Source organism: Vombatus ursinus, unplaced genomic scaffold (genome assembly GCF_900497805.2).
Source record: "Vombatus ursinus unplaced genomic scaffold, bare-nosed wombat genome assembly UNPS02014168.1, whole genome shotgun sequence".
NCBI classification, from domain to species: Eukaryota; Metazoa; Chordata; class Mammalia; order Diprotodontia; family Vombatidae; genus Vombatus; species Vombatus ursinus.
Genome location: NW_020953946.1, coordinates 133,762 through 152,881, shown reverse-complemented (window position 1 = coordinate 152,881; position 19,120 = coordinate 133,762). Strand labels below are relative to the sequence as shown.

The following is a 19,120-nucleotide window of genomic DNA, read 5'->3' as shown; positions in this document are numbered from 1 at the left end:
ATATTTTGCATGAATTGTAGATGCATAACCTATGTCAAATTGCTTGCCTTCTCAATGAGGGAAGAGGGAAAGGAGGGAAGGAGGGAGAGAATTTGGAACTCAAAGTTTTAAGAAACAAATCTTAAAATTGTTTTTACATGTAATTGGGGAAAAATAAAATACTAAATGAAATTTTTTAATATCCAAGAGTCCTTCTATCTATCTTCAAAATAGTTCCCTACCTACATATCAGAAGACACCTGGGGTGAGAAACTAAACATGTTGATCTAGTGGAACTCCCAAAACCCTTCTGGAGTAGAGATCTAATGGCATGACTACAGATGTCCAGTAACATTTTCAGTCTTCATGGATAAACTCAGGACAGCTTACATACTTCTGCACAGTTTCTGGCTATTATCACTGACCTAGAACAGCACTTCTTTGCTACTGTCTGGTTATCTGATTGCAATTTGACTTGCTAACCAGGACTCCTTCAGGACCAGCAAAAGTTTTAAGTCTCAGAAAATAAAAACCACTCTTTATATCTGTAGGCAACACAGGTGCCAAACAACAGCAGAAGAAAGTTGAGTGATGCCCAGTAAGGACATGATCAAGATTTGGGAGTTCTTTTTCGTTTGTTCACTTTTGTATGTCAAAAGAGATAAATTAATGATGTTTGAGTTACTGATAACTTCTGACCACTTCTCACTTTGACTGTCAAAGTCAGTACCTGAAATATGTGTGTGGTTTACTGCAAACAAAAGATACAATTGAGGGAGGGGGAGAGGGTGAAGAAAGTGGGTTATCATGATCACAGATGCAGCCTATTTCTAATTTCCCTAACCTTTCCCCTTACTTGTTTTTCAGTCGTGTCCAACTCTTCATGACTCCATGGACCATAATGTCCATGGGGTTTTTATGGCAAAGATCCTGGAGAGGTTTGCCAATTCCTTCTCCAGTGGATTAAGGCAAACAAAGGTTAAGTGGCTTGCCCAGGGTCACAGAGTTATTAAGTGTCTAAGGCCAGATTTGAACTCAGGTTTTCCTGACTCTAGGCCCAGCACTCTATCCATGGAACCACCTAGCTGCCTTTCCTACCTATTCTTAATTTGTCCCAGTATCTCTCTCCTCCTGTTTCTAGCATTCTTTCCTTCTACCCAAGATATCTCCTACTGACCTATCCAAGATGCATGAAAATTCTACCACTAAAGATTCTTTCTTTGGAGTTGGTATTATGCTGTTAAACTGAAATACTCTTAGAAGAGATTTACACATAGAATCAATAACACCATAGTATGACTCCTTTCCAGTGTAAAAGCTAACTGAGATGGAGAAGAGAAGGTATAAGTCGAAAGCATAAGGCAATGCCCATCTGAATCATCATCATAATTTTCAATAAACATTTACTTAGGTACCTTATTAAGAACAAGACACTGTTTTAGGTAGCATGGGGGATACAAAGATGAATCTGGACCAATCCCCACCCTCAAGGAACTGGCATTGTAGTTATAAAAATAAAGCATACACATATGAAAATAGCTACAGTATAAGAAGTGGAAGGAGGGAGGGAATCCCCATGAGGAGACATACCATAAGTGTGTAACAGCTAATAACTTTATCAGTTATCATTCTACTGGAAATTAGCAAGATTAGGATATAGGATAAGTTGAGAGAGGGAGGAGAGTATTGAAGAAAAGGTAGAAGAGATTAAAGAGATTTTTGTTAGAAGTAGAATACAAAGACAAACTATTCTTACTTTACAATTTTTCTCAGGGCTAGCCCTATCTGTATACAATCTTCTTCCCCTTTACCTTCCCTCTCTTTTCCTCCTTGTCCTCATTTTGCCTCCTATCCTTTCTCATATTCTCCCACTTTTGTTCTTTCTCATTTTCTGCTATTCCCAATCTCTTTTGGTCCTCCATGTTTTTTTCCCCCTTTCCAGGTAAGGTGGTACCAGCCGTCATTAGAATAGCCCAGTTCTTCTGGGTCCAAATTCATTGCTTTTTCCACTCTCCTCATTCCTTTAGTAGCTTGGGAAACAACTCTAAAGTCTTAATGAGGGAAATTCATAGAAAGGGGTGGTATCATAAAAAAAAAAAAAAACAGGAAGCTTCGAGAGGATATAAGGGGAAAAGAAATTCTCAAGAGGGAGTGGCCCATTTCTGCCTGTGCACAGAAGACAGCCTGCCTGCCCAGCTGTACTGTTTGACCTTAAGGAAAAGGAAGAGGTCCCTAGTACTAAGGAGTAAGTTCTTTGCCTTGCAACTATATTGTACATTTTCCATTTTGAAACTCAATTAGACCTGCTTCTGGAGCAGCTTTTTCTCATAGGTCACAGGCAATGGGGGGTTTTATTGGATTGGTGATGGGAAGTATGCTATCAGGGTATAGGAGAGCTGTTGAGAGAATACAAGGATGACAGTGATAACATTGGAAATCTCAAGAGAGGTACAGAAATTGGCTCATCCTGTTTTTAAGCTGAGACTTTCATCATGAAAGAGCTGAGTTGTAAAAAAATAAACAACTAGTCAGTGGAGTAAATTTTCCCTTTTTCAAATTTTGACAAGTTTACTGATAGTCAACATGAATTTATTAAACAGTTACTATGTTCCAGGTACAGGCTGAGTACTGAGGATACAAAGAAAGGCAAAAACAATCTAACGGGAAACAATATACAAACTGTGTCCAAACAAGATACATACAGGATAAGTCGGAGGTAATCTCAGAGGAAAGGCACTAGCATTGAAGGGGACCAGAAAAGACTTTTTTTCTCACTTTTTGGTGAGGCTGTTGGGGTTAATTGACTTGCCCAGGGTCACACAGCTAACAAGTGTCAAGTGTCTGAGGCCAGCTTTGAATTAAGGTCCTGAATCCAAGGCTGAAGCTGAATCTACTATGCCACCCAGCTGCCCCCAGGGAAAGGCTTCTTGCATGAGGCGGAATTTTAACTGAGACTTGAAAGAAGCCAGGAAGCCAGAAGGAAGAGACAACATAGAAGACAATCACTGAAATTGCTCAGAGTTGGGAGACAGAGTAAGAAAAAGCAAGGAGTCCTGTGTCTTTGGATTATAGAGTACCTGGACAGGAAGAAAGTATAAGACTGGAAAGGCAGAAAGGGATCAAATTATTATGAGTTTTAAAAACCAGTCAATCAATTAATCTTAAGAATTTACCAGATGCCAGGCACTGTTATTGGTAAATTATTGATTGCAGCTTACTATGAGTACCTGAGGCTCTGATTCAAGTTCCCAATCCCCACCAGAGTCTACAGATTACAGTAAGTACTATCATTTCAACTCCCTGCTATCTGAAGCCTGCTTAGGCATCTCAGTCATGGGCGATGGCCTGTACAGTTGCATGGAGATGAGAGGTGGTATGCTGAGCATAGGAGAATTACAGAAGTACAGTTTCCATCACCTAGTCCAGGGGTGGGGAACCTGCAGCCTCAAGGCCACATGTGACCCTCTAGGTCCTCAAGTGCAACTGTCTTTGACTGAAAAGGGTTGCACTTGAGACCTAGAGGGCCATATGTGCCCTCAAGGCCTCAGGTTTCCCTGCCTGGACTAGTCCTTTTGCTAGCAATTCCAGAGCATAGGGAAGAGTACTAGAACATCCCTAGTCCTTTGTATCCTGAAGAATCCTAAATTCTAGCCTGCTCCAATCCTATACATTACCCAGGTAGGTTGTAACAAGCAGAGTAGGCAGTTGCCTGTATGATATGATTCAAAATGCATCAGGAAACCTTTCCGTTCCCTAAAGAATGCCTTTCTCATCTGCTTTCTAGCATCTGAAACTCCAATAGAAATTTGTCCCTTTAAAGTTGACTTTTTGTTCCTTATTGAAATCAATTCAATTCAACAAGTGTTTATTTGGCACCTAAGAAAAAAATAAAATAGTCTTGACCTTCAAAGAGCTTATATTATTCTGGATGGATATGACACGTGCACAGGTAAGAATAATACATGACTCAGGATGAAGTCCTGATAGACTGGCAAGGGAAGAAGTAATCTGACAAAGTGTTCTAGGAATTCTTAAGAAAGGAGAACACTAATAATTGGAGAGAGAAAGGAAGGTTTCATGGAAGAAGTGGTCCCTGATCTGAGTCTTGAAGGAAGATAAGGATTCTAAAAGGCAGAGATGGTCATGTATTTCAGTCATGGATGATGGCTTGTATAGGGGCACAAAGGTGGGGGATTTCAATTTCATTGGAATATTTAATACATGAAAGGGGATGGTGTGAAACAAATCTGGATTGAAACCATATGGCAACATATCAAGTGCCATGACAGATTATTTGTATTTTATCCTTTAGGCAACAGGGAGACTCTAAAGAATTTGCAACAGAGGGGAAGCTAGGTGGTGCAGTGGATACAGCTCCAGCCTTGGAGTCAGGAGGATCTGGGTTCAAATCTCAGCCTCAGACACTTGGCACTTACTAGCTATGTGACCCTAGTCAAGTCACTTAATGCCAATTGCCTCATCAAAAAAAAAAAAAGCATTTGGAGCAGGAAAGTGACATGATTAGACTTGTGCCTTGGGAAGGTTATTTTGTCATCTAGAAGAAGGATGGATAAATATGAATATACTTGAGAAAGTTGACAATTTAAGCCTTATCAGTCATTTACATATTAGCATGAATGACTTCATTGAGTTTTTTTTCCTGAGAGGAGGTCTCAGTATGAAGAGGATAATGAGAGAGTTTAAAGACACTGCATAAGTTATGTAAGATGGGGAGAGATAGAAATTGGGGAAAAGTATCATTTGAAAGAGGTTTCTGGGGCAACAAGCTGTATTCTTGCTTGCTTGCTAGTTTTGTGTAAAGTCAACTCCCAAGACTAGGAATTCAGTTCAGTCCATGAAATTTAAGAGACATCCTCTATCTAGCACTCTTACCATTTACGAGAGCTGATTTGGGTCATTCTATCAATGTTGCTGAAATTGTATCTCTCCCTCCATATACTCTCCGGTCATATTTCTCATTATGTAAACCATAAATGGCCACGGGAAAGGGCCTGGCTTTGTGACCAGGGAAATCAATATAATAAACAATCAAATCTATTTGGTAACTTGTGGAATGTCCCTTTAAAAAAAAATTTTGTGGCAGTTAGAGATGTTTGGCCGTGAGCAGAAGTCTGTTGGGACTTCTTTAAAGTGAAAAAGCAAAATTAGGATGAGAGTGAGGAACAGAAAGCAGGAGAAAGGGAAACAAAACTAGAAGGCTTAGAAAGAGAAAAGGGAGTGGTGCAAGGAAGTAGGAAAGAAGGATAAAAAAGAAAAGCCCAAAGTCACAGCTAAGTGACTTAGAAGGACAAATAAGTACAGCATGTGTAATGATCACAACCGTCATTTATATAGTACTTTAAGATTCTCAAGGTTGCTCTTGATACTTACTAGCTGTATGACCCTGGGCAAGTCACTTTACCCCATTGCCTAGACAAAAACAAAACAAGCAAACAAACAAAAACAACAACAACAACAACAACAACAACAACAAAAGATTCTCAGGATTGTTTCTTTGGAACAATCCAAAGAAGCAAATAGTATGTATGAAGACAGGGAGGAAAAAAAAAAAGATAGGGAGGTTTTTTCCCCCCGATCAAAATGCTGCTCTAAAACAGGAGTGGAGTGAAAGGGGATGTTACTCCTGACAGATTAGATAGATAGATAGACAGAGATAGATAGATAAATATAAATGTTTATATACATGTGATACAAATAGATTTGATGATAGATATAGATGTTTACATAGATATGATACAGACAGATTCAATGAAAGACAGATAGACAGACAGACAGACAGACACAATAAAGGCAGGAATCTGGGCCAGGAGGATGGAGGATAATGACCTTGCCACCTTCACTTGGTTTTTGTTTTGATTCAATTTCATTTACTTTCCAAGATGGAGAGAACCTTGAGAGGAAGGTGGTTTTTGGACCCCAGCTTTCATGCAGTTCCTTTAAGGGCCTTGTGGCAATCTCCTGAAATTGGTTTGAGGCAGACATATGGTCCCCATAAGGGGCTGAACAAGAATTGAAAGGATTTTCTAACCCCAAGTCAGATAATTACCCATGACAATAGACTACAATTCAATACCAGATACAAGGTGTTAAAAAGAAAAGAATCAATCTGAGCCTATGGAACCTGTGCCTAATTTTTGTTCAGCAGATCCCTTACCTAAAAGTGGTAGCTCCAATTTTTTGGTCATGATTAATGAGATGTCAACCTGTCCTTATCTGAGAGAGGAATTATAGTGATTTCACCCTAATCAGCTAGAGTCACCCTGATAGCAGGTGGTTATAAAGAGATGAAACCCAGAAGCTGGTAGCAGGGTGAATGTACAGTAGTGACTCTGAAATCAACAAAGTGATGCAACCATTGCAGACCAAAGATATAAACCCTAGAAAAGAAGAGCAAAGAACAACATGATGTCATTACCAGCTGACATCAGCACCCCTGCCATGTTGGAGGCATAAGCTGCCTTCAACACACAAATTCTTTATCAATACATGTTTGCAAAGGGCTTCCCTCCTACCAACCTTCTGTATTAGAAAAGACTGCCAAAATTGAGATCAGAAGGTCTGAATTCAATGTCTCGTACATATGTGCTCTCCACACATGATCCTTAGTCAGATACCATCCTGGCAAGTGCCTCTTCATGTATTCTCCCTGACCACAACTGTTTCCTACATGTGTACTCTCCATGTGTAGTCCCTGGTCATGTATGTCCTCTTTGTGATGGTACAATAACCTGTAGAGAATGTATCCCACTTCTAAGCAGAAGGAATCTTTTCTTGTCACTTTAACTATACTGCTTCATTAAATGTCTTTTGTTTGAACAACTATGTTTTCTGGCAGACTAGTATAAGTAAACCCACAAGTTGGGGCTTGTGAGTTATAATTTTGGAAGCTGCTGACCCACAGAATTTATCAACTCTGGGCTGGCTTTTGTAGGACACTATGAAAAGGGTGCTACTCCCCTTTAATAGAAGTTAAGTAATTTGCCCAAATTTGTGGAGCTACTAAGTGGTATAGATGGAATTTGAAGTTGAATTTGAGCATAATTTCAAATCCAGTATCCTTTCTTAGTTCACAGGGCAGAATAGAGGAAGTACTTTGTAAGCCTTAACATGATGTAAAAATGTGAGTTGTTTTCACTGTATCATGTGACCTTCCAGGAAAGGCATGTGTTAACATACAAGATGTCTCTGCCAAACTAAACTTTCAATACGGTACAACATATGTTATATTTTACTGGATTCACCATTTGGGGTTCCAAATAAAACCTTTTATTTGTTTTGGGGGTTTTTTTGCCATTGTTGTTGCTGTTGTTGTTGTTGTCCACATCTGTGAGCTAATTAGTGTAAGGATCTTCCAGAATGGGAACTTCTTCCCCTGATACAGATCAGCAACTCATCAGTAATTTATGGTTTCAGAGAGTTGTCTGACGCACTGAAAGATTGGGACTTGCTCATGGTAATACAGTTAGAAGATATTAGAAATGAGGCAACTAGGTGGTGCAGTGGATAGAGCACCAACCCTGAAGTCAGGAGGACCTCAGTTCAAATCTAGCCTCAGACCAAACACTTGACACTTACTATGTGACCCTGGGCAAGTCACTTAACCCCAATTGCCTAAAAGCAAAGCCAAAAAAAAAAAAGATATCAGAGATAGAATTTGAACTTTTCCTGACTCCAAGACCCTCTAGCCACTGTCATACCGCTTTTGCATTTGTAATTAAGACCAGGGATGTCTTTTAATCACAATTCTGATATGCTCCGATGTAAATAGGAACTCCATGTTTGATCAAGAAGCAAATAGAATCCTTCTCTCCACCACCTGTTGTTCAGCTCCACTCTAGATAAAAGGGATAATGAGATTTTCTCTCTTGATTCTTTGTAGTTCATTTTTTGATTCATTTTAGTCATTTCTAATGAATGCCAGGAGTCAGTATATAATGGCGTAGCATTTTAAGCAAGGGAATCTCTTAAGTATGTGTGACTCTGGGCAAACCACTTAACCCCAATTGCCTCACAAAATAATAATAATAAATTTTTAAAAATATTTTTCTTCTTTTTTTAGCTAATACACATTTATTTATTTCCTCCTTCACACCTCTTCCCCTCACTGAAAAAGAAAAAAAAACCTCATAACAAATACACATAGTCAAGCAAAAAAAGAATTCTCACACCAGTCATGTCAAAAGCTGAATGATTCAGTATATTCAGTACATCAGCTCTCTGTCAGGAGGTAGGTAGCACTCATCATCATTGGTAAATGACTGATCATTGTATTGATCACAGGTCTTAAATCTTTCAAAATCACTGACTTCTATAATGTTATTATAATATAGATTATTCTGGTTCTGTTCACTTCACTCTACAACAATTCATACAACTCTTCCCAAGTTCTTCTGAAATGGTCTCCTTCATTGTTTCTTACAGCACAATAGTATTCCATTACGTTCATAGACCATAATTTGTTCAACTATTTTTCAATTGATGGGCATTACCTTAGTCTCTAATTTTTTGGCACCATGAGAAGAACTATAAGTATTTTCATACTATATGTACCTTTTCCTCTTTCTTTGATCTCTTTGGGATATAGATCTAATAGTGGTTTCATTGAGTCAAACGGTATGCACACTGTGTGATGATCAAAGTCAACTATGATAGACTTACTATATTTCACCATATAATTGTCATACTCTGTATGTGTGTGTGTGTTTCAGTCCAAAAATTTGTCTATAACCTTTCTTTGAGTAATCATTACATGGTATAATTCTGTTCATCAAATTCTATTTTGTCAGGCTGGTTGACAGGCCGGCCACTTAAAAGGTAAACAGAGTAAGAACATATTCACCAGTGGCATATGGTTACATATTTATCTCTTGCACATTGAGAGCTGCAAGTCTGGAATTCTTAGCCCACACACATTGTAGGAATTGTCAGTATATTTCCAAAAGCTGATTTTCATGGTTTGTTTGGAACACTGCAGTACGAACAGTATTGTCACTCAACCCAATGAAGAGCTGTAGGCATGCATCCTAATCTTGCACCAAAGACAATTTAGTAATAAATGACTTTTAAGTAATACCAGCAAAATTTTTTAAAACTTCACATAATGGTCGCACCCTACTGTTTTGCAAATAATTTGGCATAAAATCTGAGATGATTGTGCAGTGAAATAGGGTAGCTCTTCTCAGCAATACAGTGATCCGAGACGATTCTTTTTCCCCCAAGGCAATTGAGACTAAGTGACTTGCTAGGGTCATAAAACTAGTTAAGTATAAAGTATCTGAGACCAGATTTGAACTCAAATCCTCCTGACTCCAGGGCTGGTGCTCTATCCACTATACCATCTAGCTGCTTTTTTATCTAAGACAATTCTAAAAGACTCATGATAGAAAAAGCTATCTGCATCCAGAGAAAGAACTATGGAGTCTGAATGCGGATTGAAGCACACTATTTTCTCGCTCTTTTTTGTTTTTTCTTTCTCATGGTTTTCCCCTTTTGTTCTGATTCTTCTTTCACAACATGACTAATGTGGAAATATGTTTAATGTGATTGCACGTGTATAACCTACATCAAATTGTTTGCCATCTTGGGGAGGGAAGGAAGGGAGAAAAATTTGGAACTCAAAATCTTATAAAAAATGAATGTTGACAACTATTTTTACATGTAATTGGAAAAAATGAAATACTGTTTACAAAAGAAAAAAGCAAAGAGTACGCACAGTTTAGTAACTTTGGGGCATAGTTTAAAATTTCTTGGAAAAGATTTCCACCCAGTTTTGCCCAAGAATAATTTTTCTGCCTCTGAGAAACAGATCAAGTGGATTCATACTTCAATCCCTAAGAGTACCCAAAGAGAGAGGGTCCAGAACACCTGACTGGTTTAGAATGGTGCTCTTAAGTGAGAGTATCCATGGAGATGTGCAATTAGTTGGGACAAGAGTCTGGGTCTGAGTCCTGGTTCTGCCACCATCAAGCTGTGTAACCTTATTCAGTTTATTCATCCTCTCTGAGCTATAGTTTCTTTATAAAATCTGATCTAAAAGGGATGAAAGGTTCCTTCCAGCTCCAATGTTCTGTGAAAAGTTTGGGTGGGTTTGGTTTGCTTTTTTTATTATTTATTTTTAGTTTTTAACATTCACTTCCATAAGATTTTGAGTTCCAAATTTTCTCCCTATCTCATCCCTCCCCCCACCTCAAGATGGCATGCATTCTGAATACCCCTCCTTTCTATCTCCCTACACCCTTCTCTTATCCCTTTCCTCTTCTATTTTCCTGTAGGGAAGGATAGATTTCTATTTCCCATTGCCTATTTATCTTATTTCCCAGTTGCATGTGAAAACAATTTTTAACATTTGTTTTCAAAACTTTGGGTTCCAAATTTTCTCCCTTCCTCCCTCCCCACCCACCCTCATTGAGAAGGCAAGAAACTCTATAAAGGTTATACATGTGCACTCATGCAAAACACTTTCATAGTAGTCATGCTGCGGAAAACTAACTATATTTCCCTTCATCCTATCCTGCCCCCTGTTTATTCTATTCTCTCTTTTGACCCTGTCCCTCCTCAGAAGTTTTTGCTTCTGCTTACCCCCTACCCCAATCTGTCCTCACCTTTATCATCCGTCCCTCTCTTATCCTCTCCCCCCCTATTTTCCTTTAGGGTAAGATAGATTTCCATACCCAATTGAATGTGTATGGTATTTCCTCCTTAAGCCAAATCTGATGAGAATAAGATTCATTCATTCCCTCTCACCTTCTCCCACTTCCCTTTCTCTGTAAAAGCCTTTTCTTGTCTGTTTTATGTGAGATAATTTACCCCATTCTACCTCTCCCTTTCTCCTTCTGCCAATGTAATCCTCTCTCACCCCTTAATTTTATTCTCCAGATATCACTCCATCATCTTCAAATCATCCTGTGCCCTCTGTCTATCTGTCTGTCTGTCTATCTATCTATCTATCTATCTATCTATCTATCTATCTACATATAATTTTTTTTCCTTCCAACTACCCTAATACTGACAAAGGTCTCATGAGTTACAAATATCATCTTTCCATGTAGGAATGTAAATAGTTCAACCTTAATAAGTCCCTTATGATTTCTCTTTCCTGTTTACCTCTTCATGCTTCTCTTGAGTCTTGTATTTGAAAGTAAAATTTTCTATTCAGCTCTGATCTTTTTATCAAGAATGCTTGAAAGTTCTCTATTTCACTGAATGTCCATTTTTTCCACTGAAGGATTCCCTCTCCACCACCACTACAAGCTCCACCATGCCAGCACTCCTCCTCACCCCAGGATCACTACTCAGAACTGTGACCCAGATCCAAGCATGGGCAAAGCAAGAGATTTCCTGCCTTAGCACCAGCAAAGAGATCTCTGCAATCCCCCTCTGATTAGCCACTCAATTCCCCCACAGTTTGTGGGCCATGCTCAGGAAGCAGCTGCTTCCCCGCAGCTGTGCCGGGACTGGGGCTGGGACCAAACTTCCCTCTCACCCCAGTCACAGACTTTTCCTACTGACCTTCTAAGTTGTCTATGGCATTTGTGGGTTGAGAAGTCTGGAAACTACAATAACTGCCTGTAATTCAGTCCCCTGAGACCTGCTCCAAGTTTGCTGAGGCCTGGTCTTATCCTACGTGCCCACCCTGAACTGAGTTCCTCTTCCACAGTAGACCTTTCCAATCAACCATCCAGGTTGTCTTGGGCTGGAAATTTGTTTCACTTTGTATTTTTGTGGGTTCTGCTGCTCTAGAATTTGTTTAGAGCTATTTTTTACAGATATTTGGGGGTTTGGGGGAAGAGTTTGGGGGAGAACTCAAGCAAGTCACTGCTTTTACTCCACCATGTTGGCTCCGCCCCTTGTTTGCTTTTAAAAACAAATAAGCTCTTTCCTCCCTGTTGTTGGTTGCAGAACAAGCTAAGAGGAGAGATGAAATAGCTTTGAGTTCACAACATGCAAGCATTTCAAATGTGTAAAAATGACATGAAGGCAGGAAAGGAAGAAGAGAAACGTTGACAGGAATAATACCTAAAAATCCCAGACCTAGTGCTATGTAATTGGCATCTTTTGCTCTCCTTCTCTTATGACTACATTCCCATTGCAGCAACCATGGTTCTTCCATCCCTGTTGTTGTTCAGTAAGTAGTGTCTGACTCTTTGTGAATAGACCCAGCTGCTTCAGTGGGGACCCAACGGGACAGTTCCAGTTGGGCAATGCAGCTCCCTCTCTCCTTCCTTCCTTCTTCACTCCCTCCCTTCCTTTCTTCCTTCCTTCTTTCTTTCCCTCCCTCCCTTTCTTTCTCATTCTCTCCCTCCCTTACCTGTGGGTGCTCTGCTCAAAGGAATATAAATTTTGATGGCTAAAACCTAACAAGCTATCTTGGGATTTAGGTTTTGGGGCTAGATTTCTTTCTTAATGACCATGCCTTAAACCCAATTCACTCTGGCTCTCACTGATCAGCCAACAATAGATCCCAGTACAAGCTTCTCTTAGCGGTCATTGTTTGGGCCCCAATGGCTCAGAGCGAATGTAAATAGTAATTGTTTCTGTTTTAGCCAGAAACCCTGAAGTTCTCCCTCTCCTGGATTGGTTTTTGTTTTGTTGTTGTTGTTGTTCTTTGTTTGTTTGTTTGTTTGTTTTATTAGGTAAGAAGGACCATTCCTTGACTCATTTCTTATCTACCCTTTATCACTGAATGGGCATTGCTCAGTCAAAGTGAGAACTCAGAAAGAATTTAGCTTAAAAAGGCCAAGGTCTCCCACTGCATCAGGGGCCAACTCTAGTTGCCCTGATCTATATCTTGCCACTGGACCCAGATGACTCTGGAGGAGAAAGTGAGACTGGTGACTTTGCACAGCCCTCCTTCACTGTAATCCAATTCACTTGCATGTCATGGCATCACCTCCTTGACGTCATGGTCCTCTTCAAGAAGAAGAACAAACAGTGGCAACACCACAATCTGTTCAGCCTTTTCCTAACTGTCTTGCTGCTTGTTCTTTGTTCTCAAGGAGGACTTAAACTATAGTTAATTGCCTATACTATATGTCATCTGGGCAGCTAGGTGGCCCAGTGGATAGAATAGGGCCTAGAGTCAGGAAGACTCATCTTCCTGAGTTCAAATATGGACTCAGACACTTACTAGTTGTGTGACTCTGGGCAAGTCACTTCACCCTGTTTACTTCACTTTCCTCATCTGTAAAATGAACTGGAGAAGGAAATGGCAAACCACTCCAGTATCTTTGCCAAGAAAATGCCAAAAGAGGTCATGAAAAGTTAGATGTGATTGAAAAAAACCAACAAAAATTGAATGGGATGCCTCAGGAGGTAGTGAGTTTCCTTTCTCCTGAGGCCTTCTTGTAAAAATTAATGGAAATGTAGTCAGGGAGATTGAAAAGGGAATTTCCTTTCAGGTATGGTTTGAAATAGAGGTAATTTCTAACTCAGAGATTCTGGGAATGTTTCTATGATTTCTGCTGGCAAGAAACACAGCCAGAGACCAGGTCTTGTGAAATCCCAGAGATATACTACCTGTTATCTCTTTCTATTTCAGATCTTTATATCTAGTCCTAAGGAGTGGTTCCATGGCAAATCTGATAACCTTCATTTGCTTTTTAATGTTACTAACCCTAACATACAGCCAAACACCAACACAGGAGGGTGAGTAATGAGGTTGTGACAGTGATTTTTAAATGTTTTTATTTATCCTTGAAGTTTTGAAGTATTTCCTTCTTCTGAGAACCTGGAAATGTCTTTCTACCTTGATTCAGTATTATCATTCTAGCATCAAACTTGCAGATGTTTGTGATTATTAGATATTATTAGTTATCCCTCACTGGGATAACTAAGTGTTGTTAAATTATTGTTAGTTATTCCTCTCTGGGATGACTAGAAAGTTGATATAATGATACAATTGTGTGCCGGTCAGGCCGTGCACTCTCCTTCTAACAGGAGCAGGCTACCAGGGTCATACTCACCAGTCCTCGGAGCCCACCCGGATAAACATAGAAACGAGCCGATTGGGAGGTGCAAGCACTCGAACTTTATTCAGAGACCATCACAGCAAGGCCAAGCAGGAAAGCAAGAGCAGGAGCAAGAGAGCGAGCTCCGATCCCTACCACCCCATATGCCTTCCTAGCCCCTCCTCCTCAGCCCACCTACTAGTGATTGGTTGTAGGATCAGATACCGGAAGGAGATGTCTGGGGTTAGCGCTGCACAAAGGGAGAGGACGTGACAAAGGAAGCTAGGCCCCGGATACCGGAAGGAGACGTCTGGGGTTAGCGCTGCACCTAGGGAGAGGACTAGACAAAGGGAGCCCATTCTCTGCCATCCCACTCCCACGTGGCACAGCCCCCTGCCTCAGGAGCACATGCTCCAGTTACTTCCCCGTATCCAGTTCCTATCCCAGTTCCACAGCTCCACATGGCACAGCCCCCTGCCTCGGGAGCGTAAGCTCCGGTTACTTCCTAATATCTTGTCCCTGCCCCATCTTGCCACAACCTCCACGTGGCACGTAGCCAACATCAGACAATCCCTCACACAATTGTTTCATTGGGCAGTGGGAAGAATGCTGGATTTGAATGACATGGGTTCAGATCCCAGCTATTCCACTTACTACTTCTGCGACCTTGGGTAAGTCACTGAACTTCTCTGAGTCTCAATTTCCCTATTTGTAAAATTAGGGAGGGCTGATTAGGTTAATTAAGATCCCTTTTAGTTCAAAATCTGAGATCTTATGATCTTGGCTCTCAGGGGTAGGAGGCCAAAGGACTAGATTTGTGCTAATAAGAACAAAGTCCATCATCTTCAAGACAGGACTTGAACTATGACAAATGCTGATTGTGTGTCACTATCTCTACCACTTTGAAATTTTGAAGCTGTCTTAAGAGAAAAGGGGAAAAGAGAGTAGTAGCTGTCTTTTTTTTAAATAAATCTTATTGATATATTTTATTTTTACACTGCTTAAATTCTCTCCCTATTCCTTCACCTCTCCTAGTGAAATCTCCAATATAATGAAGAATTTTTTTTAAAAGAAAAAAAAGAGGGGCAGCTAGGTGGCATGGTGGATAGAGCACTGGCCCTGAAGTCAGGAGGACCTGAGTTCAAATCCGGCCTCAGACCAAACACTACTAGCTATGTGACCTTGGGCAAGTCACTTAACCCCAACTGTCTCACTTAAAAAAAAAAAAGAAATATCAATTAACACAGTGAAAAAAATATAAAAATATGTGCAATGTTCCACACCCATTTCACATCTCTGTGAAAGAGTAAAGGGTGGTATCTTCTCATATCTCTTCTTTGGTGCTCACTTATTCTTTATAATAAGAATAAATGGAGCAGGGAAGTAGTGCAGTATATAGAGCATTGGGCTTGGAATTAGGAAGATTCATCTTCATGAGTTCAAAGTCAGCCAGTCAGACACTTACTAGCTATGTGACCTTGGGCGAAATCACTTGACCTTGTTTTCCTCAGTTCCTCATCTGTAAAATGAGCTGGAGAAGGCAATGGCAAACCATTCCAGTATCTTTGTCAAGAAAGTCCCAAATAGGGTCATGAAGAGTCAGACACAACTGAATATATTCTTTATAATTTTTGCAATATTCATTTTCTTATTATTTTATGGTGGTTGTTATTATGTTGTTGTAGTCATTGTGTATACTGTTTTCCTGGCTCTGCTTATTTCACTTTGCATCAGTTCATGTAATCCTTCCCTCGTTTCTCAGTATTTATCATTTGACAGATTTGTCACTTCTTATAGCACAGTAATATTCTATTATATTCATGTACCACAACTAGTTTAGCCATTACTACTTAATCTATTAGTATTTGCTTTATTTCCATTTCTTTGCTATGACAAAAACTGCAATTGATTATTTCAAATGATCTATACTGCTGCATTTCTAAATATATAGAGAGGTGAAAGTATTATGTATGAGTTTATATGCATGGTGGCTTACTTAAAATGAGCCCTACTTTGAACTACATATTTTAATCCATTGGAATTCATTTTTCCCATTGATGCTGAAATGAACATAATCTCTAAGATTATTTTTAGTGCTTTCAAACTGTAACTATTGATAATATACATGTGTGCCATTATATATAATCCTGTGTATTGTATGTATGTTGTCTTACCTCAAATATTAGTGTGTAAGTCTAGGGCAGGGACTTGGACTCCTTTTTAAGTCCCAATAATGCTTGCTCCAATATATGAACTCATTAAATATAACAGCCTGGTTCCCATACTCGTACTTTTCCCCAAATGTTAATATGACAGAACTGCAGACAGGCTGATCTGTTCCACAGCATAATATTATAGAAAGACATTTGAGTCCAGGCTCAATCTCTTGCTATCTCTGTAAACTTGGGCAGAGCATCTGACCTCACTGGACCTCAGTTTTATCAATTATAAAATGAGGGAACTGAAATAGATCTCTAAAATCTTTTTTAATCCTTTTTAGCTCTTACATTGTAAGGAAATGAAAAATGTAATCATTTTTCTCATCATATCCACAATCCTATTGATCTACTTCTCACAAATTATATATTCAAAATGGCATAACCAAATCATGGCCATCGTCACTTGCGTGACTTAAGGATAATTTCACTGACAATTCAGTTAATATAATAGCTCCATCAATAGAGCCACCCCTGATCAAAAGGAAACTGTAATAATAGTAAGGTATTAACCATCATAGGACGTTCAAACTGCATTTCGAGTATTATTCTGAGTGTGCTTCTATTTACTGATGGATCCATGATCTAATCAATATTCCCATTATCTATATAGATATTAGTCCATCCAAGCATGTAATTCTTATCTATGCCTTTTTATACTTGTTGGGACACTTTCCACAGCCCCATCCCCACCCCTTTGGTGCATTCAAGGACATTCTCTTTTTGATCCCAGGGAACCATGTGGATACTTTGGGGGCTGACTTCTGTCCATGTATGACTCATTGCTGGGAGTTCCCTTATTAGCTGCTGAGCTAGAAGAGTTGAGGACTTTTCTATATACTAACTAACCTGTGTTATTCATTTATCTCTCTGTATATTCCTTGAGCATTCTCACCTGTAGACCTTTCCTCATACTATGCCTTATGCATGAAATTTGACCTTTCAGCTCAAACTTTAAAGTCTTCCCCATCTCATCCAGTATCACTTCCTCCATGAATCTTTCTTTGAAACTCCTTCCACCAATCAGAAATGAAATGTCTTCCCATGAACTTCACATAACATTTTGTTCAACCTTAGAAAATCATTACTATTTCACATTTTAATTATTTGTGTATGTTTTATCAGCCCTGGTAGATTCAAGCTAAATGAGGGCAGAAATTTTATACCTTCCTCCAGAGTACTCTTCAAATAGCATGTACTTTACTAATACTGGTTGAATTGTATTTATGTTATTGTTGAAAACCTTCAGCTCCAAATTCGCCAATTAAAAACATAACTTTGGATATGAAGACAAGGTGGCTGAGATGGACCAATGTGAAGAGTGTGAATAACATCAAATGTTCTGTTAAAGTGCTCTCACAATTACAATACACCATACAGGTAAAAATAATTTTATATATATGTGCAAATATATAAAAGTCACATGTGAATATATACATCTATATCTATGTATGCAAATAAAAATAAAAACACATATATATGTGTATCATACAAATATATTCCTTTTTTCCAGTCACTCAGTGAGCAGGAGAAAAGATTATTTCAAAGAATTAATAGGCAATACTAGCATATTCACACCTATGCATTTTTGCACTTGAAATAAGTACTACAAACTGCCCCCTGAGACAAGTGTCACCAAAGGCACCCCTAGTGGTGGGGGAGGGGCAAAATACCAACCAAAGACTTAGGGACACTCTAAGGCTGCTGAGATGATACTCACCCCCATTAAAGGAAGTGGGCTATTTGGTAGCTTCTTAGTTTAAATAATTATTTTTGACATCTGTGTGTTAAAGTTAATTGTTTCTTCCACTTGGCATCTCAGAGCATAAATATTGGGTGAGGTACATGTAGACTAGTAACTTTTATAAGAAACAGAGAGACTGGGGTAAGGAAACTAAAAGAAGGCTTGAAGCCAACCCTGATACCTCCACACAAAAATAATAGCTAGCATTTGTATAACACTTTAAGTTTTGCAGAACATTTTATATATGTCGCTTGATTGTCACAACAACCCTGTCCCATTTGGCAAAGGAGGAAACTGAGAGACAGAAAGGTTAAATGACTTGGCTAGAGTTTCACAGCTAATAAGTATCTGAGGCAAGGTTTGAACTGACTCTCAGGTCTTCCTGACTCCAAGCCCACCACTCTATCCATTGATCATTTAGTTGCCTCCAAAAAGAAGAAAAAAAAGGGAAAAAAAGCTAGAGTTAAAAGGTTTCTCAAGGATAATCTATCTAATCTGGCTGCCTCGTTTTACAAAGAAGGCAATTGAGGCTCCAGAGAAGGGAAATAATCACAAAATATGGCTCATTTAACACATTAAAATTGGAACTGAGGAAAAATAGAATCATAGGGAGGCCAAATCTCATGGATTCATATATTGGGGGAGCTGAAAGGGAATCTTAAATGCCATTTTGTCCAGCCTCCTCACTTAACAGAGGAAGAAAAAAAAGAATCAGAATTAGTGTCAGAGAAAAGAATAGAACCCAGATCTTCTGATTGTTCATCTAAAGGTCTTTCAACAAGTTTGTTGAAATATGGCCTTCTTTAGGGGGATGGACCCTTGATCTCAAGACTGGGAAGCAGTAACTGAATAGATAGGGCATCCCTGGATCCTTCCAGGTACAGCCTGGCCCTGAACTCAGCACCCAGGTTCCACTCATCAGGAAAATCTGAGCATCTTGAAAGATCAAAGCTTCCATGGAATACACAGACCCCTGGGATGATAAGCAGAAGTAGCCCAGAAGGCATGGCCCTAGAGAAGGGCTAGGGAACTAGATTCCTCCCCTGTCTTGCCCTAATTGAAGTATCCCCTACCCCTGACTCCCCTCACTGGTGGTTTTACATCATCAGCTCACCACACTTTCAACCTGGTATTATTGCCTATTGGAATATGAGAAACCAGGAAGGGAGGTTTCCAGAGAATAGATAACTAAACATACTTCCCTCCTCAATGCA

The 19,120-nt window shown here is 39.4% G+C and overlaps 1 protein-coding gene across 2 annotated transcripts in view; it reads left to right on the top strand.

The window, feature by feature from the left end:
* The first annotated feature begins 2,139 nt into the window (after positions 1–2,139).
* Positions 2,140–19,120, top strand: part of IL3RA (interleukin 3 receptor subunit alpha) — a 59,718-nt gene continuing 42,737 nt past the window's right edge. The window contains exons 1-3 of one of the 2 annotated variants that reach the window (XM_027859491.1): positions 2,140–2,224; positions 13,538–13,644; positions 17,412–17,542. In XM_027859491.1, coding sequence (XP_027715292.1) covers positions 13,569–13,644; positions 17,412–17,542 — 207 coding nt within the window. In that variant the 5' untranslated portion in view covers positions 2,140–2,224; positions 13,538–13,568. Of the gene's footprint in view, positions 2,225–13,537; positions 13,645–14,501; positions 14,618–17,411; positions 17,543–19,120 lie in introns of those variants that run through there. The other variant, XM_027859492.1, reaches the window with a different exon arrangement.